A 27,105-nucleotide genomic window follows, 5' to 3' on the forward strand; every position below is an offset into this window, starting at 1 on the left:
TCTCTCAATTATTAGTTTGTATCGCGCAATTCTGACCTTTTCTCTCAATTATTAGTTTGTATCGCGCAATTCTGACCTTTTCTCTCAATTGCATGTTTATTGCAAGTTTATTACTCACCACTCTGATTTTGAAATAAACTTAAAATTGTGAGAAAAAAGTCGCAATTGCGAGAAAGTCACAGTTAACTTTTTTTTTGTTCTGTGCAGAAACAAACTTCCATATTAATTACATTAGTTAACATAAACTAACAATAAATAATATTTCTAAAGCATCTTAGATCATGTTAACTTCAGCATTTAGTAATACGTTATTAAAATCAGATCTCTTAATATTATTTACTGGACCTGAGCTAACGTGAACTAACAATGAGCAGTTGTATTTTCATTAACTAATGTTAACAAAGATTAATAAAGACTGTAACAAATGTATTTATCATTGTTAGTTAATGTAACGTTAACTAATGGAACCTTATTGTAAACCAAACCTACTGAAATTTTAACTTCAGTTTAATAAAATGACTTCTGTTTTGAAATAAGATTCACAATTCATGATTGTCCCAATTAATTGATTCACCCTAGAAATGAAGCACCAAACTAGAAGTCTTTTGTAGGGACTTACAAAAGCATGAATTGTGCATGAACACGGAGCGTTATGCAATGGGACGGAGCCGGCACTCCAGAATCCATCCAGCCCTTTCAGACTCAACCAATCATTTTCTTTTCCTTTCCCAGGTGTGGACTGGGTCCTGCTGGACACCTGCTATCTGAGGGCAGACAGAGATGTGAGCGGCTGGAGAGAGATATTCAGTTCACTGGGAGTGCGAGACCTTCTTATCTTCAAAAAGGAGAAGCGCACCTTTACGGCCTCTGAACTGGTAAGATGGAAACCGCACACGGATCTGTGTTAGTGAACACACCAGAATGTGTGCGTGTGACTCTCAGACTGAAGTGTGTCAACGGGAGGCAAACTAATGAAGCATGTCAGCGCTCGCTTTTGTTTTGTGGTGTGAGATCAGAAGCAGCCTCGATTTCAGCCAATCACGGCCCTCTCCGCTGCGAGCCATTTAATGGAGTGAAAGTGCAAAATTGGCACTAATTGGATGTAATAAAAGGGGGAAGTCAAAGCTGAACTCCTCAACTTCCAATTCCATTTGTGGCCTGCTGTCTTAAATAACACGTTGCACACATGCTGTTCTGTGAATGTAAGTCTTTTTCCTCAATGAGAACAGCTGAAAATACCAGACATGGTTGATTATGTAACCATGAAACACTGTAAACATTGATCATATTTTCCATAGCTCAAATATGACATTAACTGTGCCTGACAATTCATTCAAATGAGTAACTCATTAACTCGTTTTTGCATGTCAGAAAACGCTACAAGCCGCCAATATAACAATAATTAGCACAGCATATAGTATTAAAAAACAGCATATTTTGTAGTACGTTCATATTGCGTACTGAACTCATCTTCATAAGCGCTCAGAGTACAGTAGCTGCTACTGTGAATCACTGTCTTTCCCAGTGACCCACTTCATCAGATGAGCCTGAATAACCTGTCTAATGTCTCTTCAGGCGTCCAGTCCGTGGGCAGTGGAGAGTGAACTGTGGCCTAAGCCTGCAGATGGGCTGTATGTCATCGAGGATCATCACTGCTCAGAGTTTCATACGCTGGCCACCGTAGAGCAGCTGGACGCTCACACCAAACTACAGCAGAGACGAGCTCTCATCAGCCTGCTGGACAAGAACTGGGACGCAGGGTAAATAAACCGTCGTAAACAGAGAAAATGTATGCTCTTTCAGGCTTGAACAGTCTTAAATGAGTTAAATAACATCTTAAATGAACTTAAAGAGTTGTGAGGAAATGAAATGTGCGTCATGTTCAGCAGCGGCAGCTCTTAAAGTGACAGCAGCCTAATAAACCAGTTGCTGTGATGTCGCCTGTCATCCATCAACCTCAAATATGGCTTATCATTTGGAAACATGTAAATAGTAGCAACTTTACATGGCCGCTCGCTGTAATGTTAACCTAGATTAATGTGCACTATCCAAGTGTTTGTATGGAGTGTGAAGATGAAGTATAGAGCGCTACTGAGAGGCATGGAGGCGCCGGCGCGATCACTGGCATTTTTACCTGATAACAGCAGAAACTACTTAAAATACTGTCATTTTCGATCATACAGATCATTTGAAACTGTAAAGGATCTACTTTTATTTGTGTAAACTCACAATAACATGAAAACATTGTGCTTTTGTAAAATAAAGAAAACAAACAGGAAGCGCTTTCTGCCGTCTCGGTCTCTCTGAATCGGAGCGTGTCACAAAAATGAACCGAAACTCAGCGTATACTTGCCGCACAGACATGAGAAATATATCTATAGAAAGATTGAAATGTCTACTTTTAACCAAACTAATTGGAATCGAAAATGCATTTTCTCTGCTTATTATATTAGTATGAAAGTTGCATTTCTCTCTAAGCGCATTCACTATACTGCGGAGATGGAGAGTCAGCATCATCAACTTATCTTTGCAGCGACACTGACTCAGAAAACACTAGTTTATTAATAAATAATTAAAATATCTCCTTGCTGTTTCATAATCATTACTTTTGCCAGTGCTTTGCAGCAGCTTTATGTGTGTGCTTGAGCGTGGAATAGGCAATATTAATTAGAATACGGCTTTATATATATATATATATATATATATATATTAAATACTCATTATGGTTTAGTATTCTCCTCAGTATAAATTTAAGAAATTAATATAAACGTGCGATTAGTCGACTAAAGGCGGTTAGTTCACCCTGAAATGAAATTTCTGTCATTATTGACTCACCCTCATGTCGTTCCACATCCGTAAGACCTTCGTTCATCTTCAGAACACAAATTAAGATATTTTTGATGAAATCCGAGAGGACTTGTCCATAGACAGCAATATAATCAACACTTTCAAGGTCCAGAAAGGCACTAAAGACATCGTTAAAACAGTCATGTGACTGCAGTGGTTCAACCTTAATGTAATGAAGAGACGAGAATACTTTTTGTGCACAAAAACAAAACAAAAATAACCACTTTATTCAACAAATTTGTCTCTCCCCTGTCAGACTCGTACGCATTTGAAGCAGTGAACGCAGTTCAGCGCTTCCGTGTTTATGTCTGAACGCCGAATCGTTATTGGCCGGCTCCTGCGTCAGCATCACACGCATGTATCGTGCTGATCACGTGATCAGGCGTCAGCCAATAATGAGTCGGCGCTCTGACGTCGAACCTGGAAGCGCTGCAACAAAAATAGCGTATGAGAAATTACAAATTTGTTGAATAAAGTCGTTATTTTTTTTTGTTTTTGTGCACAAAAAATATTCTCGTCTCTTCATAACATTAAGGTTGAGCTACTGCAGTCACATGACTGTTTTAACGATGTCTTTAGTACTTAATACTTTATTACTTAAAAAAAAAAAAAAAGGATTTCATCAAAAATATCTTAATTTGTGTTCTGAAGATGAACAAAGGTCTGTCATATATATATATAAGTGGTTGAACTCTTACACCGAGCAAGTAATGCCTTGATCCCTCATGATTCACAGCTGGTTGTGCAGAAATCCACTCCACTTACGCTCAATCTGCCACATTTGCTCTGCGAACAGCTCTTTAGTCCAGATTATTGAAACTCTCTGGTCACACGTAGGAAATGGATATTAGTCTGGCGTTCAAATCGTCATCTGGTTTTATCTCTTTTCATCTCATAAGCTTTAAAGAGGAGAAAATATTGTGCTTTGTTTGGGCTGCTCTCTAGCATATGTGTGTGTGGCTTGACGGATTTGGCCCGTTTATTTAATGGACTGTGTCTGATGACCATAAAACCACGTCAGATCCTAATCGGGAAACATGCATCAGTCTATTCTTGGTCGCTCAGTTTTATGTAAAGCACAGCTCCTCAGATGCAGTGTTGAAATGCCATGTATTTTTAAGTTGGTTGAACCCTGATGTCAGCTGCAGCGTGTGACTCATCATACTGTCCTCCGTCTGCTGGCCTCGCCTGAACCGCCTCACGTCGCCCTGCTTTATGCTCCATTTACAGTCATCAGCAAAACCCCGTCCATCCTCTCGATCAGATCCACAGCAGTGCTGCTTCTACTCATTTTTCAGACTGAATTAATGCATATTTAGGTTTAGTTTATTTCAATCAGTAGCAGTACTTTATCATTGATACGGAACTTAATAAAAGATGATAAAATTGGTGTTATATGATCATATTTTTTCTCTCTAGCAGCTGCATTTTGTACTAATTGTAGCTTGTTTATTGAGGATGCAGGACAACCAGCTAGTAATGCATTACAGTAATCTAGACGTCATGAATGCATGAACTCACTTTCTGCATCAGAAACAAATAACATGTTCCATAGCTTAGCGATGTTTCTGAGGTGGAAGAAGGCTGTTTTTGTAATATATGAAATAGGGCTGCAACGATTAATCGCGATTAATCGTTTGCAAAATAAAAGTCTGTGTTTACGTAATATATATGTGTGTGTTCTGTGTATAATAATTATGTATATATAAATACACACACATTCATGTATATATTTAAGAAAAATGTTATATTTATATATAAAATATTTATGTTTATATGTAATATAAAATATATATAAATATATATATTTATAATACATGCATATATTTCTAAACTTTATACCTGTATGTGTGTGTATTTATATATACATAATTATTATACACAGAACACACACATATATATTACATAAACACAGACTTTTATTTTGCAAACGATTAATCGCGATTAATCGTTGCAGCCCTAATATGAAATATGGTTTTCGATGGACAAGTTGCAGTCTAATATAACACCCAGGTTTCAACTCTAGAGGATGAAGTAAATGCAGATTGTATTCTAAGAGATTCTGTGTACAGGTCAAGTAATACCTCAGTTTTTTCTGAATTTAATAGAAGACAATTACTAATTCATCTTACACACACTCTGCCAACTTGGATAATTTAGAGATTTCATCTAGTCGTGTTGAAATATATCATAGGAGTATCATATTGCAGTGCTTCCCACAGGTTTGAAATATACTTGCGGTGGTAGCCGGGCGAAAAATCCTCCTATTACCCACGGCACAAAAATGGTCTACTACATGTGACAAACAAATAATGTGTGATTTTTAACAGTATTTTTATTTATTGAAATTAATTTTAATTACATAGCATATTACATTTAATTACATACTAATATTATGCATTGTAAATTATGCAAAATTACAGCATTTAAATGGTTCACATTTTCCTATGTTCTCCTTGCTGTCATATAGTGTCTCTCTCAGTGAATGGGACACAGATTTTACTAGTAAAATTTATAAAATGAATAATTTGTGTCAAATAATGTTCTTAGTCTTTTTTTCCTGTGGGAAAGACTACAATTATTTACTATGAATTAAATGGAAATCAAATTAAGTACAATTTATTGTGTAACCAAAATACCAATAATGCCCAAAAGAAAAAGAAAAAACTTAGCGTGTGACTTTTAATTATAAACAAGCCCGAAATACACCGGGACTCTTATTTTGAAATGTCTGTACTATTGCAGGCTGATCCTTCAGATTCTTACAATCGTCTAAAACATTTTATATAAAGGCCATAAAGTAGACTTTGTAATAATTCATCAACTTGAGTTAGAAATCGCTTGGCATAAATCTGCGCTTTTCATTGATTGAGAATCACTTTGAAGCAGACTGAAGCGTTTTACAGGATCGCGCAACAGCGCCCCCTTAATCGATCGTTAATCGATCGCAGATGGTTTCATTATCTTGCGCGGATATAAAAGTATAAGAGGATAAAAATAATAAAGGCAAAAATGTGTCTCCAAATATACTTGGGCGGCCGTTATTATACATGGGCGGCCCGCCCAAGTAAAGTCTATGTGTGGGAAGCACTGTATTGAAAACAACAGAGGGCCTAACACAGAGCCTTGTGGCACTCCATAATTTACTGTTATTAACTATAATAACTGGCTTCTGGCAGACGGTTGTATGCATCGATTTGTGGCGGATTTCCGACGCGTGACGCATTGACGAATGTGGAAGCACAGAGGATAGAGCAAAACAAAACACCGGTCACGAATTAGAAGTTTAAAACGAGAAATTTTAAAGAGAAAAGGAGCTTGCAGAGGACTAGCTTACACCTGACTATTTGAATGTTGAGCAAGCAATCTGATTGGCTGCAGGATCAGCAGAGTTCAATCAGCTTGTGCCATGCGGTAATGATGTGATTGCTTGCGGACCGCATGTATATTGTACTGTAAAATCAAATAAAACATTAAGGTACCATTACTGTTAGATGATGCTTTAACTGAAATGCTTAAACCTGTCCTGTTTGTGTTGTAGAGAGAAGTACTCGCAGTATCTCAGGGCACAGGTCTCGGACAGCCAGGGCCGATCGGTGCGAGAGGTCAAATCCTCCTTCTGTCACCTCCTCACGCAGCTGCCCTGGGTTCCTGCGCACAGGCGAGACGAGATGTGGGACGAGAGCCGTCCTGTAGTTTACCTACAGCCCAAATCTGTCTACATCTTTTCTACACAAGTGCACCAGCTTCTCGGCTCCCACGTTGATTATGCACACAGCGTGCAGACGCCCAGCGAATTCACCAGAGCTATAGGTAAAGCTGAAGGCATTCCACATTTTGAGACTGAGCCTGTTACGAATGTATGAAGAAGAATTGCTGATTGGTATAATGCAATCTTAAATGCTGTTCTTTTGAACATCCTATTCATCAAATAATCCTAAAAAATAAAATGTATGACGGTTTCCACAAAGATATTGATAATAATCAGAAATGCAATGCTAAACTTTGAACTGTGCATATCATATAAATGTCTGCGCAGGAATGAGACACAGTTTGCAAGTGGAGGACATGATTGGCTATCTGAAGCGCTGGTGCACGAGGGTGTCAGAGGATCCGTCTGAGGAGTCTGAAGGAGCAGATTTCACCACTACAGTGGATCACATCCGTGAAGTGTACCGCTATCTGTATGCCCAGTGCAATAGTGTCCAGCTCAGAGACCTGTTCCAGCACTCGCCCGCGGTCTTCATCGAGTATGACAGGTCAGATATACACATATTGAACATACATGTTATTTAAAGTGGTCCTTTTTTGTGCAAAAAAAACGTTATTAACATTATAAGTGAACCTCAACGAACATTTTAAAATAATAAAAATACCATGTCATGACCCTTTAACCCTCAGATCCCTACAAAACTAGCATGCATTTACATTTACAGTGCCGTTTTCTTCTCTTACAGGAAGGATGAACGCTGCTCTGGGCGCTTCTATCATCTCAAAGAGGTTTGCTGGTGGGATCCGACGGGCATGTTCCAGAGATACAAGGAGTTGATCCGACGGCCTGACAGTGGGATACAGGAGCCCAAAGTCTTGGCACCATTTTATAATGGTTTGCAGGACATAATGAGCATGTTCAAGGTTTGTTTTGGGTTGAAATTCTGGCTGATAAGCTGGAAATCAGCTGAGAAATGACTAATATTAAAATGCTATACTATTTTGTCTAAATGAATTTAAAATTAAACACCTAAACTTTTTTTAGACTTTACAACTTGGATTCTCATTTTGAGATTTGCAAAAAATTACATTTAACTGTTATTATTAATTCATTAATGTTTTTACAGGTTAACTTTAAGTGGGCATTAGATGACAGCAAAGGCAATACATATGTAAAAATAGAGGAAATGAGCATGTACAAGAAGATTTCCATTTTTGATACAGATAAATAAATAAAAAGAAAATCTATAATATATGCAATGTGGGAAAAATTGGCAGAATTGCGGAATCCAGTGGAATTTATTATATAATAAGGAATGTTACAAAATTTGGCAATTTTGGATGAAAAAATTAAAAGTAAAGCTGTACACTTAATAAAATCACTTCATTATGATACACACAGAAACTCAAAAGTCTTGCCAAAATAAAAGTTGAAGAAATCATGATGGAAGTATATTACTATTACACAGCAGAATGTAATAATAACAATAATAATACAGTTCGTCAAAACATTATTATTTTTAAGCAATATTGCATCATTTTTTCATCCATGTTTTAATTATACAGTAAACTTTAAAATGATTGTACATTTTAAAACATTAATTAAATCGTTAATGTCTTATGCGTTGCTTTGATTACCACCTTTTTGAAAATAAAATTGTATTAAAACTTAAAGCACAGAATCTAGAAATATTAAAACAGAGAATTTTTGAAAAAATAAAACTTCATAGAGCCTTACTATTGTTAAAATTTTAATAAACGATTAAATTGTTAAAGTTTTGTAAATTCAATTCATTAGACATTATTTTTTATTATTAAAATGTAATTCAGCCATTCAAATTGGACCCAGAAACATTCAAATGGAAAACACAGAATTTGAGAAAAGGAAATATATATATATATATATATATATATATATATATATATATATATATATATATATATATATATATATATATATATATATATATATATATAATATTATTGTTAAAATTGTTCTAATAAATTATTAAATTGTAAACTTTTTGAATTCAGTTCATTAGACATCTTTTATTAAAATTTAATTAAATCATTAAAATGGAATCAAAACTAAACTAAAGGAAAAAATAAAACACATTTCAATTTAAATTGTAATCAATTATTCAATTTTATAAATTCAATAATTTTTAAAATTAAACCATTAAAACAGAATCCAGAAAAAATGTAAACAAAACAAGGAATTTAAAACGGGCTGATAATCTACATGGGACCGATTCAGACGGCATTTTATATGGCTAATACTGAAATAAACGTATTCTAAGAGCCTTTATTATCATTTCAGTCTCTCAAGGTGGAGCACAATCCCTCTATGAAGCAGTACGTGTCCCTGCTGGAGGCTGTCTGCGAATCATCTCCTCTTGCCACAGGAGATGTTGTCCAAGACGTCTCAGTCATCTTTGCCAAACTAGGTAAGAATCGAATGATATCCTGCCCTAATCATCCATTAACTGGCATGCATTTCTGATATGCTTCTCTCTCTCTAAAAGCTGATAAATGTAAAATCCATGTTCACGGAGAGCAGGATCAAGACGCACAGCTGAACTCCTCCTACTGCAGCTCTCTGAAGGGTGAGATCTTAACATCGTGTGTTTATGGAGCTGGTGATGTCTGCAGAATCCTGCTCTGGTCTTAATCCGTTTTATGGTCCTAACAGAAATGGTGTCCCGTAAAAGAGTTTTCCCCACCAAGACAAGCGGTTGGGTCACGTTAGCTCATAAGCCCATGATCGCAGACAGCGCAAACTTGGAGAAGATCTTCAAATCGCATAGTTCGGTTTGTCTGCTCAACCTGCCGTCCGCAGCCAAGAGAGCAGCCAGCAAATCCAAGCATGAAGGTAAATGTTCATTAGTGAAAAATACATCTGTGTGTGTGTGGCTGTTATTGTAGAATGCAGACTTTGGCAATGCTATTTACCATGACTCGAAATGGCAATCTTGCAAATAACAGTTGACTGACTATCGAAATTTGACGCTATTCACCTGCTGGTATTGCCTTAACTAATGCAAAATATAATGAACATTTAATTGAACTCTCTGTAAATTGTAAATTTGTAAATAATACACGTTAGTTTCTGAAATAATATAAAAATTGGCCTATATATTAATTGTTACATTTGAATTGATACGTCATGTTGTTTGTCATTTGATCAATACATCAGTCCATATAGAAACTTCTCCAATTCATGCCACTAGCGGGACACTTTGTGCATTTTTATTGCCCTTTTCCCTCTCACATATTTTAGTAATCATCATAAATTAGGTATCATCCGAAAGCTTAAACACTTTGACATCGGACATTGTGTCACAATGGAAATGGTACTTTAACTCCCTGAGATCTGAAAACGCGCCGGCGCGTTTTGCAGGATTTTTTTCACATTGCAGCAAAACAGACTTAAAATACTCTGTCATTTCTTTTCATAGAGACATTAAGTAATATATCAATTGAAACTATAGAATATCTTCTTTTGTGTACACTCAGAGTAAAAACACAATGTTGTGCTTTTTGTAAAATAAAGAAAACTAACATGATGCGTGATTTCTCCTCTCCCTCTGAACGAAGTCCAATCTGATAGTTCTCAGAAAATTAACTGTAACTTATGAATACTAATGACAAAAAAAATGACACTTACGTCTAAAGAAACGTTGAAATGTCAGGTTTTAAATTGCGTAAGTCAAATCGAAAACAAACCTTCTGTGTTTATGTAATCTGTATGAAAAGAGAGCCATGTCAGAAGTCCGTGATTCAGCTCATTATCCGCTAATGCGGCCACACCCACGGAGCCAGCGCTATTCAGACGCAAATTCAGTCAATACATGCATTCATCGTCTCAATCGTGTATTTATTGTCTTGAAAAGTGTTTATTTGGATGTTAAAGCAATGGTTAGCGATCTCTAGAAGACTGCCGTTAGTTCCTAGTTCCTTTTCTTCTTTATATGAATTTGTGGCCTAAAGGTGTACAGAGAGCGCCCTCCGGCTGCAAGTATGAATTGAAAACACCATTCCTGAAATGTCCTCTTCTTCTTTAGAATAATTTGTGGCCTAAAGGTGTACAGAGAGCGCCCTCCGGCTGCAAGTATGAATTGAAAACACCATTCCTGAAATGTCCTCTTCTTCTTTAGAATAATTTGTGGACTAAAGGTGTACAGAGAGCGCCCTCCGGCTGCAAGTATGAATTGAAAAAACAGTATCCAGCACTCATAGTGATGACAATAATTATTACTTCTCAGTATAGAAAATTGACATAAATATATAAGGATCCATCAATATTTCTCCAAATGTGCATGCTTTTAAGCTAAAAGCCTATATGAAATGCCATAGAGGTAACATAATTGTTCAGACACTTTGCATCACAGAAATACATTTTATTTTAAAGAATATAATAGAATACCATTATTTTAAATTGTAATAATATTTCACAGTATTGCTGTTTATGATGAGCTGAGACATTATTACAGAGGGTTTTTTTCACAGCCTACCTGACTGAAAGGCCTCATTAATATGCAAGTCATTTCAGGTCATTATTATGTGATTCTTTTGTCTTCTCAGGTGTAAATGGCCCATTATTCATGTAGATTCACGCATCCACGCATACTGTGTTTCTTGACAAAAAGTGTCTTACAAAAACTAAATCAATATATTGTTTTATATGAAGGAGTAGGCAGCATAATTTTTACATAATTCTGAAGCAAAAACTCTAGTCTACAACCTCCAATACCCAAAAGTCTTGTGAACACAGATTTAATATACTTTTTTTGGCCTTATTTCAGTGACTTAAGTTTTTTGTTTTTTCAATAACCATGCATAAATGTTATTCCTTCAAAAACACAAACATGTACATACATGTTCCTCACATATTATTGTAGCCTAGTTTGTGCTGAATACAGTGTAATGACACTTTTGTCATTTATATGTTTATGAACAACTGAAAAAAGCACAAATGTCAGGGCATGTCAAAACTTCTCCAGGCCCCAAATCAGCCTCAGACTCCAGAGGGTTAAAATCCTTTCAGCTGGCTCCTCCCCCTAATGGGCGGAGTCATGTTTACAATTTTACAAACTGTACTGCATTATTTTATAATCAAATATTTTTCAGTTAAACTTGACAACTCATATCGTACGAAAGATCTGTGACTCATGCATGGCCGGTGTTATGTGGTAGAAGTTATGACAGATGAAGTTATGACAGGGAAATACATCAAAAAACTATTTTTGGTAAAGCGCCTAAACAGAGTCTCACACAAAACTCAATTATTTTGAGATCAACTTCAAATTTGAAGTTAGACAAATGGCTTTTTAGAGTTAACATTATTTTGTAAAATATATATTTTGTATAAAATAAAATAGCTACATTTGCTTTACAGTAAACTTAAAATTTAATTAAAATTTTTTTGAAGTGCTTTACTGTGGAGGCTTGTTTCTGCCAAAGAATAAAAAAATAAAAAAGGTAATTGTGAGTTTATATCTCAAAATTCTTGGAAAAGTCAGATTTGAGAGACAAAAATTCCACGAGGGAACGCAAAATAATTGAAATATCGTTTTTCCTCCCATCGCATAATTTTTTCAATTTCGCATGCATTTTCACACCTTAAATTTAACTTTTTTTTCTTTTCTTTTTTTTTTAGGAAAATCAATGTAGTTTTTTTGTTCAATAATATTTTTTCTTTTGTATTTAGAGATAATTTCATGGTACTAATTAATATTTATACAATAATTATGATCTATTTTGTCCTATTGAAAATAATAAAAAAAATCCATTTTTTTTTAATTACTTTTCAGTTAAATTTCATGTGTTAAATTTCAGTTAAATTTCATTCACAATGGGTGTCATTCATGAAACATTCGTAAATATACGAGTAAATATGTGAGTGATTTGCGCGTAAAGAGACCTTCCCGAAAACTCTTCTCCTGATTCACAAATACTTCGTAAACGTCAGAAGTGATAGTGAAATGTGTGTGTGTGTTAATGAATTCCAATCAGTCGTAAATGGGAAGCGCGTGCACGCTCATTCTCAATTACCATAAATCCCGCCCATTAAATCCGACTGACAACTATATATGGGCATCATATTATGACACCAAACGAAGGATTTTGGCCATTTTATAGGAAACAATTTCCATAACAATTAAGGGGCCATTAGTTTGCCCAGCCCTATTGAATTCAATTAATTATTTGATTAAAGTGCTCCGTTTGCAGATGCTATTACTGGCTCTCACAATAAAAGTAAAAAGAAAAAACTTATGTAATTACTATATATATAATATTTTTTAAAAATGCTGTGTAACGTACCTTATTAAGGTGAATTAAAATGCAGCCTTATTAATGAGCAAAACATTCGGATGTTAAACGCACTATTTACGCGTGGCTGGGAGCAGGTGTAGATTTCTTTCGTACCAACTAACATTTGGAAAATACGAACATTTTAATGAATCCGAAAATTTACGCCAGAACCACTTTACACACGATTTACACAAAAATTTGTTCTGCTCGTGTTTCATGAATGAGACCCAATGCCTTTAAAATCCAATTTTTGAGGGCAGATTAGTGCCATCTGGTGGGAGTAAAAAAAGAAAAACATCTGTAATGCTGTGGTGTGACCACTAGATGCCTGTATAGCTCTATATAAAGAGGCTTGTAAATTCTCTACTTGTTTTTAGACATAAATACATCAAGCTGTGGATTTGGATATATATTTAGACATTTCTCAAAGACTACTTTTTGTCAAGGTTTAGATTTTTTTTTTTTTTGATTTGAAGTGTCAGTTTTTGCATTAATTTTTTACTACAGTCAAAGACATTTTGTCACACATAACATCAAATTTCAGCAAAAATGAATATATATATTCTTTTTTTTTCTTTTTCTTTTTTTTATGGTCACATCGCAACTGCCGAAAAGAGTTTCATACAGCGATTTTAAAAATTTCAAACCATTTTTTTTCTTTCGGTCTAAAATGACCGAACAAAACCAGAGGGTTAAGAGTTTTTAATGAATGATCCGGATCATTTCAAAGGTAATTTCCCTGTTCTCTTGTCCTCAGGCAAGCTGGAGAAGGAGGCGTTCAGCGAGCGCGACCGAGAGTTGTTCCTGGAGATCTGCGGGGTGGAGCGACTCTCGCGGTGCGTGACCACCGAAGCGCAGACAGAGCTCTACAGGCCTTGCCCCGCCCTGCAGACCCTGGTGCGGCAGCTCGTCCCTTACATCCAGAGGTTCATTTTCCACCATGCCGATTTTGAAGACATGTACAGTGAGCTGAAGGACAGTGGGATCGCCAAACGCATCAGCTCGCTGAGTTTCGGACAGGTGCGATTTCTCCCCGATGCAAACCCAACAGATTTCTCCAACGGCTTGCAGCCTGTTGCATCATATTCTTTCTTTCAAAACAGAACTGTTTGTGTTTGTGCAGGTCGGGAAGCTCTATATTCATTATCGGCTCGAGGTGCCGGACGAGGACCCGATTTTTGAGAGCGAGGATATTATTTGTCTCCTGAAAAACCAAAAAGAGCTGTACATCCACAAAGACCACCTCTCGGCCAGACTGGACATCGGCAGGTACGGCGTCCGCCCTGTAGCTTCAGCACGTTATGCTTCTCAATCCTCACGCGTGTGGCTCATCTCTCTTTCTGTTGTTGCAGAGAGCTGGTGAAGTTGTTCACCACAGAAAAGACCTTTGCGAAAGAGCTGGAGCGGTTTCTCCAGGGCCTCGTCACGTGCATTAACGTGAGTATAGTGTTTAAATCAGCGTCGGATTGTGATTAAATTGAGCCTGCGGGCATGAGTAATGCCAGCTGTACTCCAAGGTGACTCTGTCCTTGTTTTCAAAAGCAAGATTTAGTGATTGAGAGCTGGGATAAAATTTATGGCCTGCAAAACACTAAATGTTGCCTCTGAGCGAATAGTCCCCGAGCCATACATAAATTGCACTAGTAGTTAATTTTTGACCTTATGTAAACTACTAAAACTTTCTTCAGCAGAGATGCAGACATACATATTTATATCAGTTTACATAGCGTGGCGAATTTGTTTTTATTCACATATGTGCCAGATGTGCTCTTTGTGTTCATGTTGGTTCAAAACTTTCAAAAAGAGTTTCTATTTAATGTCTTTAAAAATGTCATGTGGTGTCAGGGCTGTTATTATTAACTAAAACCATAAAAAACGAACTTGAAATAAAATATACATTAATTGAAATAAAATAAAAATAATAACAAATGTAAGCTTGTTTGATTTCAGCGAGTTGCTGAATGATCTCTTTTCTATTTAATTTAAGTTGAAGTGCTAAAATTTAAAAACTAAATAAACAAAAACTTTAGTTTTAATATTATAATAAAAATACATAGACATTAATAAAACAAATAAAATGACAAAAAACTCAAGAAATTACTAAAACTTTAAAGTTAAAATGAAAATATAAAAATAGAATCGAAATCAAAATCAAAATATTAACAAAACTATAATATTTTCATTAATATTATTAAGCAGTAATTTTTTTTTCTTATAATTGTTTTATATATATATATATATATATATATACACACACACACACATTAAAGTATATAAAAATATAGATATAAATATATATTTTTTTTATCTATATTTTTATATACTTTAATGTGTGTGTGTGTGTGTGTGTGTATATATATATATATATCTATATATATATATATATATATATAAATCTGACTTATTAATTATATAAATAAAAATATTATAATATAATATATATTATATATACAGTATTATAATTTAGATATATTATTCAATATTTTTATATACTTTATGTATATTTTATATATTTTATATACTTTAATATGTGTATATATATATATATATATAAATCTGACTATTAATTATATAAATAATTAATATTACTTATATATATATATATATATATATATATATATATATAAATCGGACTGCTAATTATATAAATAAATTAATTTATATTAATTCATATTAATATGACTTGATTGCAGATATATACTGTGATCAAGTAATTGGCACGTCTTGTAATTATTTTGGTTAAAATATCTACATGATTGATGACCCTCATACAGATCCATAGAATCACAAATCACTGAACTGCTTCCATCACATGATTGTGTGTCTGTTGTGTGATTCAGGACCGAGCTGCTTTAAAGAGGTTTCTGGACAGAGAGAACGCTCAAGAACTCCCTGCAAATGAGGAACCATGGGACGTCCCAGCGCCACAGCCTGTAGAAGTAAAAACAGAAACCATCGGTAAGCATCTCGCTTTGAGTCCCTGAAGCGAGCCGACAGGAACAGACAGTGTGTTCCACCGAGTCTGAATGCATCCATCGCACAGAGGAGAAATTAACAGCTGTGTCGATCCCTTTGATTTCTTCTCCAGTTTAATCTGCGCCCTCATTTCATCATTTCTCTCGCACCACATATGCTAATGTGTGTTTGTTTGCCGCTCGTCTCGCTGACATGAAAGCGCAGCTGTTGCCAGGGCGAAGAGAAGAGACATCTCTCTCTCTCTCTGCTCAGCTGCACATCAGCCAGACACGCATGAATAACAAGGGCTGGGCACCGACACAAATCTCACCGCTCCATTTCAAATTCACATGCTTGAGATTTGATTCAATACTGATTCATTTTGGATGTACATCAGATACAGTACGTCAGATTTTCTCTAGTAAAAAAATAAATCTCAACTAATGCTGTAAACTATTCAGGAACCCTGTCAGCTGGTACATTATTGTGATATTAAAGGTTAAAATTAACTGATTTGTATACATTTAAATTGCACATAAGGCAGTTTTTTACATAATAATGTTTCTACTCCAATTCATCTTTTGAAATATAAACATATAAATGGTCATAAAAGCTTGTTTTTATGCTAGTTTTATTCAAAAATATATTAATTAATGAAGAACAGGTTAGGTAAAAATATGAATATAGTTATCAAAATGCTCCTCTTTAGAGTTATTTTTCTAGCTAACTATTGAGTGACGTTACGTGCAGTGTTACGTTTGACAGCAAATTTTGATTTAGTTTTAGTCATAGTCTTTTGACTAAAATACCATTTAGTTTTAGTCATATTTTAGTCATCGGAAATTGTTTTAGTTTTAGTCAAAATTTTAATGCATAAAGCATTTCTCTAACAATACACAGATCATATACACTGAAATAGGTACATCTGATATTCCCCAAACTGTTTATGTTCACCCAACTGTACTTTGCTGGCTAAAGCAGACGGTTTTTGACCGTTCAAGTGCAAAAACACGCGAAAGAGCAAAATTCAGCATATTTCAGGGAATGACACACTTATCATTGAGGTACTATAGTTTTTGTTTAAAATTTTATTAGATTTGATTTTTAGTTTTAGATTTTTAATTTTTTGTGTTTATGTCTTTTAGTTTTCGCTTTAAAATGTCTAAGTTTTTATTTCTGTTATTTTAATACCTCAGGTTAAGGTAAAGCTTAGAAACTAGATGAAATAAAATAAGTTTACATTTTTTATATATATTTATTTTTTATTTCAGTTAATGTTTATTTCAAATAATGAAGATTTCTTTGGTTTTAGGTTTAGTTAACTATACACTGTGTGCAGAATTATTAGGCAAGCTAACTTTCTGATCATATTTTTTTTCCAAGCACATTTTACCAATTTCAATCCACATCAATCTTAATAACTACTATTAATAATGTTTTTAATCATTTATAAGTGATATATAATTGTTCATGAAGGCTGGAAATGAAAAACGCTTTATATTCAGGTGTGCAGAATTATTAGGCAGGTTTGCTTTTACAGGCAAAATGAGCCAAAAAAGAGATTTAACTTAGACTGAAAAGTCAAAAATTATTAAATACTTACGAGAAGGACGCAATACTAATGCAATACTAGAATTTGCAAAGTTAAAGCATGACCAAGGGAAAGCAAAATGCTCATTGGGTCAGCGGGGTCATACAAAAACAGGTGGAAAAGAAAAGACACATGTTAACTGCAAAAGAGTTAAGAATTAAGGTGAAGAGTTAAGTGTGAAACCATCAGGAACCCTTTAGTCTCCAGCGCCACCATTTTCCAGAACTGCAACCTACCTGGAGTCTCCAGAAGTGCAAGGTGTCTCAGAGACTTAGGTTAGCTAAAGAATCCTAAAAAATGACCCGCTCTTAATAAGAATCACAAGCGGAAGTGTTATAAAATACATGAAGACTGGGTTTTTATAGGCTTTATAGACAGACAGATTGAGAGTGACTCCTGAAGGACCAGCACCACATCCTCTTGTACCACTGTTTGAAGAATTTATCTTCCAGAATCTGGCAGTAAGTTTTGGAAGATCATTTTTAGTCCATCTCTGCAAGACGGACATTTCAGGATAAGAGATGGACTAAAAATGATCTTCCAAAACTGACTGCCAGATTCTGGAAGATAAATTCTTCAAACAGTGGTACAAGAGGATGTGGTGCTGGTCCTTCAGGAGTCACTCTCAAGCTGTCTGTCTATAAGGCCTATAAAAACCCAGTCTTCATGTATTTCACAACATTTCAGCTTGTGATTATTATTAAGAGCAGGTCATTTTTTAGGATTCTTTAGCTAACCTAAGTCTCTGAGATCCTGACACCTCACACTTCTGGAGACTCCAGGTAGGTTGCAGTTCTGGAAAATGGTGGCGCTGGAGACTAAAGGGTTCCTGATGGTTTCACACTTAATTCTTCACCTTAATTCTTAACTCTTTTGCAGTTAACATGTGTCTTTTCTTTTCCACCTGTTTTTGTATGACCCCGCTGACCCAATGAGCATTTTGCTTTCCCTTGGTCATGCTTTAACTTTGCAAATTCTAGTATTGCATTAGTATTGCGTCCTTCTCATGAGTATTTAATAATTTTTGACTTTTCAGTCTGAGTTAAATCTCTTTTTTGGCTCATTTTGCCTGTAAAAGAAAACCTGCCTAATAATTCTGCACACCTGAATATAAGGCATTTTTCATTTCCAGCCTTCATGAACAATTATATATCACTTATAAATGATTAAAAACAATATTAATAGTAGTTATTAAGATTGATGTGGATTGGAATTGGTAAAATGTGCTTGGAAAAAAAATATGATCAGAAAATCAGCTTGCCTAATAATTCTGCACACAGTGTAATAACCCTTATACTTGTAAAATATATTGAATAATATGTCAAATAATGTTCTTAGTCTTTCCTTCCTGTGACCGAAGATACAGTAGTTTACTATGAATTAAATAGAAATTAAATTAAATACAGTTTATTGTGTGAACAAAATAACAATTATGACCAGGAAAAAAATAATAATTATAAACCATCCTGAAATACACCGTGACTCTTATTCTGAAATGTCTGCAGCCTGCGTTGTAGCCTATTGTAGTAGCAGGCTACTAATGAGGGAGATAAATATGCATTCTTACAACCTACAACACATTACCATATAAACATAGTGTAGTAAACATTGTCGTAATTCATCAATATTAGTTTATAAGCAATCTCTTGGCATAAATGTGCGCTATTCATTAATTGCGAAGCAGTCTGAAGCGCTGCTGCGCGAGCCTGTAGAGGGCGCAACAGCGCCGCGTTTCCCGCGGTTAGATCAGCGCGTTACACTTCAAATGTGCACATCTTCCACACAGGACAGCAGTTCTGACTGGATATCTTCCCAAATCGTCCCTCTCTTTCATTTTTGTCTCGTTTTTATTCGTTGACGAAAATTAGAGTAGATTTTAGTCATAGTTTTAGTCATTCAAAACGCATTTTTATTTAGTCATCGTCTCGTTTTCGTCCTGAAAAAATGTCGTTGACGAAAATTATGACGCAAATTATTCGTCAACGAAATTAACACTGGTTACGTGAAATTCTTTCTGCGGCTGAAACTGATTGATCGATTACATGAGACATGATTAATTTCAGAAAGTTGTTCTGTTTCTTTAAACATACCTTCTGATGTTCATTCACGTTTATTTGCTGCTGTAACTAGTAAAGAGGAAGAGATGATCGGTTCGGTCACCACACATTAAAGACACAAAAACACATTTATTGCTTGTATATTTCATGATAAAAATGACTGAATTTGAAAGATTATTATGATTACTGAATGGCAGGCGCTGATGTTTAGTGACGTTTTGTTCACACATCAACTGAAAACAGCAGACTAAAAGTCAAATCTTGGGATTTAAGAATCGATCCCAAAGAATCTCAAATTGAGAATCAATTAAAATTGAGAAATTGATTTCTTCGACCCAGCCCTAACTGTACAAACACATCATTTTGTGCTTTAAAACTGAGGTTAATTACACCAGTTTTTGTGATGAAACTTCAGCGTTGATCTGTGGTGTGTTTATCACACTGATGGTGCTTGTGTTTGCAGTTCGTCCTTCAGGAGTCGTGCAGGAGGACCAAATGCAGACGGATCTGAATAAAGAGGACCGGCTGGTTTGCTGGCCGCCTAAAGCCTCGCTGAATAAAACAGGTGGCGGCAGTTCAGGTACAGATGAATGACTTTGTTATTGCAGCTGCGTAAGTTTTGAGATTTTGAGTAGCGATAGGCTGATATCTAAAAAAAAAAAACATCAATTTTGAATGTTTGAGAATTCAGTTTTATTCATGTTTTTTAAAGGGTTTGTTCACCCAAAAATTAAATTTCTGTCATTAATTCCTCACCCATAGACATCCTCATCCATAGACAGCAATATAATCAACACTTTCAAGGTCCAGAAAGGTACTAAAGACATCGTTAAAACAGTCATGTGACTGCAGTGGTTCAACCTTAATGTTATGAAGAGACGAGAATACTTTTTGTGCGCAAAAACAAAACAAAAATAACCACTTTATTCAACAATCTCTTCTGTGTCATTCTCATATGTTGTTTACGTCCAGCACTTCCTGGTTCATCGTCAGAACGCCGACTCGTTATTGGCCGGCTTCACACGCATACGTCGTGCTGATCACGTGACCAGCTTTGGCCAATACTGAGCCGGCATTCGGACGTAAACACGAAAGCTCTTTCACCTGCGTAAGATAATGACAGAAGAGAAGAGATTGTTGAATAAAGTCCTTATTTTTGTTTTGTTTTTGCGCACTCGTCTCGTCTCTTCATAACATTAAGGATGAACCACTGCAGTCACATGACTGTTTTAACAATGTCTTTAGTACCTTTCTGGACCTTGAAAGTGTTGATTATATTGCCGTCTATCTATAAACGAGTCTCGGATTTCATCAAAAATATCTTAATTTGTGTTCTGAAGATGAATGAAGGTCTTACGGTGTGGAACGACATGAGGGAGAGTAATTAATGACAGAAATTTCATTTTTGGGTCAACCAACCCTGTATTTTTTAGATCAGTAAATGATGCTCTTTGACCTCGGACATCGTTCATTCTTGTATATTAGCAGTGGTACCCGAGCTCATAACGCATGTGTGTTTTATAGGTTCAAGCAGCCAAGCTGTGGAGGAGGTGATGAAGATGTGGCCTCCTCCTGCTCCTCTGGGTCCAGTGACGCTTCCAGCTCAATCAGGAGTCGAGAGGAGCTCGTCCAGCACCAGTGTCCATCAGCGGACCGCAGATCCTCCAGGGCATGTAGATGCAAGACCTCAACATGAACAAGCTCCCAAAGCAAGCAGTTTTGCTCACACAGAGCGACGGGAAGAGGCCGCGGTGCAGGATGTCAGTCCTCAGCGGCCTGTGAAGCCGAACGCTGCTTCGGATGAACAAGATGAAACTACAGCGGATGAAAGCAGCGCAGCGTCTTCAGCAGCAGATCAACAGTACGTGTTTCTTCACGTGTTTCCCCTCAAAGCTTTTAGTAATCATGAATCATAGACTGTAAAAAAAGATGGATGACACGACGCCGCTTCCTTCCATTGTAATGAACTGAACGTAAAACGTACGATGATGGGCGCTGACATGTTACGTAAAAACGTCAGTTTGGAGCCTGGGCATGCGCAGAAGGAATCGTCAGTGGCGGTATCAAACTTCCGCCCAGACGACCGCGTCATCATTGATGTATTTTAAATTATACACAATTTAAAATTCTACCTATAAAATAATAGGCTATTCTAGTTTCTAGAGCAATAATATTTTAGATAAACTAGATAAACTCAATATAATATACCACGAGAAACAACTCTAAAATGTCAGAAACCATTTTAATTGAAGTTAAACTAACATTACAGGAGATCGATTGCTGTAGACAGTGCTCTATAATTAATTAGAGTAGGCTATTATTCGTTTTGTCCTGCTAATTATTATTTTATACCCATAAAAATAATTAGTAACTGCCAGATAACGATCACTTGCTTTTTCCCGACATGGTAAACGTTAGGCGTGTTATCTTAACTAATAACATTTATAAAGCCCACATTTAACAAGTTCGGTGATCCGTCAGATCTTGTAGGTCGGTTAGTACAGTGTACTGCTGAACAACTCATTTTGTCGGTGTGAAATAACAAAGAAATCGAAAATTAATAGTTAGTTATATATCTTCAATCTCCCCTTGAAGCTCCGACAATCCTCCGGGAAGCTGTCAATCACAACTGTCAATCATAACGACACGCCCCATTTCTATAGCATCAAATTGCTAGCTAAAATCAAACTTATCAAAAAAACGAACAATTGAATATATATCAGCGTGATGACAACCAAAACCATCTTTCGGAAGATTTTATTAGATTTTTTTATTTTGACTCATTCCCATTCGTTTGAATGCAGAGGGCGAGGTTTATGACCTGTACTGCATCCAGCCACCAGGGGGCGATCAAAGAGCCCGCAGCTTCACTTTTCAGAATGTATGAGGCACACCCGACATGAATTAGGTGTCATCCGAAAAGCTAAAATTTATCCTGTGAGAACGGTTTTGAAATTGGACCATAAAAACGCTACTTTAAATTCCTTTAGCGGCTTAATTTTTGTGATATCAACTTCAAATTTGGAACACGACGTGTTTAGACATATTGCTTTGATTTTCTAGCAATTTTAGAGTCCAAATTATTTAATAAAATACAGAGGATCTATTACACCATTTTGTTTTTGTGCTCTACTAGATTGAATGTTGATTATTTTCCTCATATTCTCCATTGTTGCAGCTCCTCTCTTCCCAGTCTGTCAGTAACGCTCTGTTTAGTTCCTGTCTCTATGAAGCCCCTCCTTCTGAAAAACACAGTGTGCTCTGATTGGTCGGCTGGAGCAGTGTGTTGTGATTGGTGTTTGGGAAATGTCCCGCCCCTTACCATAACCGCCACTACTAACTAACTCAACCAGGCCCCGCCCCTTTATTCTGCGAATAAATTATTTAAATGAGGAATATTGTGCAGAAAACTCAATGGAGGCGTTTCAGAATAACTCAAACAGCAACATTACACACTAAAGAAAGATGAACATGGATAAAATGGTTTGTATCTTTTATTGTCGCTTGCTTTTCATTGCATTTCAACAATTTTCCCTTCTTTCTAGAAGCCATACTTCAGCCCAGGCGCCTGAGAAGGTGTTGAGCCAGTTTCAGGGAGCCGAATGCCGACCGCGTCCGCCCATAACGCTGGATAATGCGGTGTGGAGCAAAGCCATGAGTCCGGAGGACGTCCTGGAGGATCTGCAGCTGGATTGCTCCGTGCCTCAAACCCTGGTGCTCCCCACAGACCAAGAAGACACGGCCTGTATTGGCCAATGGGGAGAGCAGCTGGTGTTCTCCTTCCTCACTCACTGGAAAGAGAACGGCGGTGGCTCTGGGCCCAGCGAAATCACCTGGTTCAACGAGAAAGGGGAGAGCGGCCGCGCGTGCGACTTCAAGCTGACCTTCGCCGCGAATGGAGGCACGCGAGAGATCTTCGTGGAGGTGAAGACGACTGTCAGGCGAGATCGACACTTCATCCACATGTCTGCGAACGAGCTGGATTTGGCACTGAAGGAGAAAGAGCGATATCACATATATCGAGTGTACGGCGCTGGCGACGTGCAGCACGTCCGTCTCTGTCGCATCAAGAATCTCGCCCAGCATCTGCATTCGAAGTCTCTGGAGTTGTTTTTATTTGTGTAGCCGTCTTGTCTGATCAATGTTAAATGCACAATTTCTGCCCGGTTTGTATTCAGTTGTTCATCGATGACGTGTTTTTAACTACTGTTTGTACTGATACGTAATATTGCACAATTTTAATGGCCAGTTCCTTTCAAAGAATCAACGTTTCCTTTGTTTAATTGTTTGATTGTGTATTAAAAGAATATAGTTTATAAACTCTACTTTTAAAAGTGTAACTTCACTGTTTGGATTGATATCAATTCAGTAAATAAAGAAAAAGTTCTGAAAATGAATGGATTGATTGGATAAAAGTCTTTATGGATATTAAGGACACTGTTTGGTGTTTAACAGCAGTAATTAAGAACAAGTGGGCATTGCATACAAACTATAGATAAAACTGGAGAAAACAGAACAAATAGCAAAAAAATGAAATAGAAATATGTGCAATATTATAATACTATGAAGGAAAACAAAGTACAAATGTTATATATAGAGAGAGTAAAATAAGAAGGGGTGTGTAAATTTATTCTGCAGTTAAGAGCGGGAAACTAATCTTGAGTTCTGTTTGTTTTTGCATGACATCATCAGATGTCATCTTATGAAACGATGATGTAATGTCTGAAATAAAGTGAATTCAGCCACTTTGAGTTCAATATATAAGTTCAAAGACTATATAGAAAGATGGTTCAATCCTATTAGTTATGAATGAGAGAAACTGCAACGCGCAATATGGCGGAATACGTCCCGCCTTCTAAGTAAAAGAGCCAATCGCTGATTGATAAAGTCATTGCGTCACTGCAGCTGGTTCCCACAGAAACCTGAGACTCGTGCATCGGCTTGTCTAGTCTGAAAAATACGTTTTGTTAATGCTATTTGAGCATAAGAAACAACATTTATGGGACAGTTCATGTCAGATTTTGTCACTAAATTTAAATAGGTTATTTAATTGTGAGTTTGCCAAACAGTTTTTGAGATTTCAGGATTCCCCCATTCAAATAGATAGGACATGGTCTTGAATACACAAAATAGATGCCCGGAGGAGTTGCAAATAAGGCTGCCGAGTGAACAGACTTTCCTAAAGGGACTTTGGCTGAATCCCAAGGTTGTGTTCCAGTTGTTGTTGTTTTTTATGCCCTTCCCTTGCTAACTTCCCTCAGTTTCGTTGACTCGGATGAGTGCCCACTACTGGCAGAACCTTTGCAATGGGCTGAATTGACCCTTTGCCAGGAGTTTGATTGACAAGCGATCTAACCAATCATAACGCCGATTCCGCTATTTTGTCCGACAAAGCAGTCAGGAGTTAGAAGATTAACCTCGGTGGACCTGAACTTGAAAAATGGTGTGTATTGATTTCTTTCCACGTTTGAAACAACATTGCTTCTGATGTTCATTCATGTTTATTTGATGCTATAATTAACTAGTAGGAAGAGATGATCAGTTCACGAGCCGCTTGAGCTGAGGCGCTACAGTGATCTAACACAAAACAGTTTTTATTGTTCGAATTTCTTAAAAAATTACACAATTTGAAAGCTGGGACTTTGTTTAATATCATCAGTAACCTGCTCTGTCTTGTCTGTCGACGTGTTTTCAGTGTCCTCTTTGCATGCAATGTATTTTTAACTGTGTGTGGCGTGACAGCGCCATGGCTTTTCGGACAAAGCAACATTAATTAAGGGGGGGCGGGTCTTTGCGAAGCCCTTGATCACTTGAAATCCACTATGGAGTTGATTTATTTAATTTTTTCCCCTTACAAAATTGTTTAATGCAGCATTCTATATATATGTGTATTTTAAATATATATATAAAAAAATAATATATCACAGAGTTGTTTGTGGTGGGGTAAATTATATGCAATATGTGGTGACGTCACACTTGTGTTGCATTGTGGGTTATGAAGCTGTACATATGAAGTAGACTCAAATCAAAATCGAGGGAGCGAGGGTCTGTTCATGTAAACTTCCCTCGTCCACTTCACAAAGTGGAACACATTTCAAAATGGCGGGGAAGGGCTTAGGGAAGTTTGTGAGTATGTCTAAATCTGGAGTGGAACGCAGCCTATATGGCACCCTAAACCCTCACAGTCTTCCTCTGAGTCCGCACTTTTACGACGTAATGCCGCTTTGACTGCTAGGTAAAGCTTAGCTGAAGTGTGCATCGAGGGTGCAAAGGGGGTGCTTATGAGCACCCTTCTGAAACCTAAAATGATGAATGGGACACCCTACGATCTCGTGGACTTAACGGACACGCACACGTGGCGAGATGGTCCTCACTGCAGAACACAAGATCTAGATCCAACTCCTCCCACTTTACATATCTCTTAACCTACCCGACTCCGCCCCCTGGATCTAGACCCAACTCCTCCCACTTTACATGCCCCTAAACCTACCCGTCTCCGCCCCCTGGATCTAGATCCAACTCCTCCCATTTTACATGCCCCTAAACCTACCCGTCTCCACCCCCTGGATCTAGATCCAACTCCTCCCACGTTACATGCCCCTAAACCTACCCGTCTCCACCCCCTGGATCTAGATCCAAAATTTCATGTCAAAATATCTTTCCAAAGATGGATTCTGCCATTTTAGTTTTTAATTTTTATCACGCTGATGTTAGTTAAAGTGTTCGTTCTTTAAATAAGTTTGTTTTTAGTTAGTTATTTGATTCTATAAAAACGCAGGTTTTAACGTGATGATTGACAGCTGAGATTGATAAGCGAAGTAATCACTGAAGTACAAACTGACTTTTTTCTGGATCTTCAGGAGGAGATTGGAGCTTTAACTTTAATTTCAACATTTCCAGAACTGTTTTTCACACCGACATAATGTGTTGTTCTGCTTTGATATCGCGGCTCCACTTCACGCTCACTACTGCGCAGACTTGTGCAGACCCGAGACTCGAGATGTCAGCGCCATATTGGCACACTGGAGTGTAGGTGCGTCGTTTATCTTTTTTTACAGTCTAGCTAGCAAAAATAGCTAGCAAACACAGAGAAGCTGCGTCCGAAATCGCGTACTGTGAGTAGGTACTACATTTAAATTTAAATTAATTTCACGACCATTGATAAAGTACGTTCTATATAGTACGAATGTACTATGAATGAATTCGGACGTACTACATCCGCCATGTTGTTACTGTCACATGACCTACAGCATCAGTTACGTCCCTTCAACTCCATTCACAAAATGTGAATGGAGCACACGATGTGCACACTAAATGTGCACACGATTTACTAATTCGTTGCCTCGATTTACTAATTCGTTCCCTCGATTTACTAAAACGTGCACACGATTTACTAATTCGTTCCCTCGATTTACTAAAACGTGCACACGATTTACTAATTCGTTCCCTCGATTTACTAAAACGTGCACACGATTTACTAATTCGTTCCCTCGATTTACTAATTCGTTCCCTCGATTTACTAAAACGTGAACACGATTTACTAATTCGTTCCCTCGATTTACTATTTCGTTCCCTCGATTTACTATTTCGTTCCCTCAATTTACTAAAATGTGCACACGATTTACTATT

The 27,105-nt window shown here is 36.7% G+C and overlaps 1 protein-coding gene across 7 annotated transcripts in view; it reads left to right on the forward strand.

Annotated features, from left to right (window-relative positions):
* The window catches only part of wu:fj29h11 (protein NO VEIN), a 67,160-nt gene extending 43,287 nt beyond the window's left edge, over window positions 1-23,873 (forward strand). For all 7 annotated transcript variants that reach the window (XM_048171202.1, XM_048171204.1, XM_048171203.1 and 4 more), the window contains 15 exons: window positions 733-875; window positions 1,576-1,760; window positions 6,389-6,660; window positions 6,887-7,106; window positions 7,305-7,482; window positions 8,879-9,005; window positions 9,084-9,164; window positions 9,251-9,430; window positions 13,631-13,893; window positions 13,997-14,142; window positions 14,226-14,310; window positions 15,714-15,831; window positions 19,940-20,056; window positions 21,001-21,337; window positions 23,022-23,873. In XM_048171202.1, coding sequence (XP_048027159.1) covers window positions 733-875; window positions 1,576-1,760; window positions 6,389-6,660; window positions 6,887-7,106; window positions 7,305-7,482; window positions 8,879-9,005; window positions 9,084-9,164; window positions 9,251-9,430; window positions 13,631-13,893; window positions 13,997-14,142; window positions 14,226-14,310; window positions 15,714-15,831; window positions 19,940-20,056; window positions 21,001-21,337; window positions 23,022-23,601 — 3,032 coding nt within the window. In that variant the 3' untranslated portion in view covers window positions 23,602-23,873. The remainder of the gene's footprint in view (window positions 1-732; window positions 876-1,575; window positions 1,761-6,388; window positions 6,661-6,886; window positions 7,107-7,304; window positions 7,483-8,878; window positions 9,006-9,083; window positions 9,165-9,250; window positions 9,431-13,630; window positions 13,894-13,996; window positions 14,143-14,225; window positions 14,311-15,713; window positions 15,832-19,939; window positions 20,057-21,000; window positions 21,338-23,021) is intronic.
* The last annotated feature ends 3,232 nt before the right edge of the window (window positions 23,874-27,105 follow it).

This window comes from Megalobrama amblycephala, linkage group LG20 (assembly GCF_018812025.1).
Source record: "Megalobrama amblycephala isolate DHTTF-2021 linkage group LG20, ASM1881202v1, whole genome shotgun sequence".
NCBI lineage: Eukaryota > Metazoa > Chordata > Actinopteri > Cypriniformes > Xenocyprididae > Megalobrama > Megalobrama amblycephala.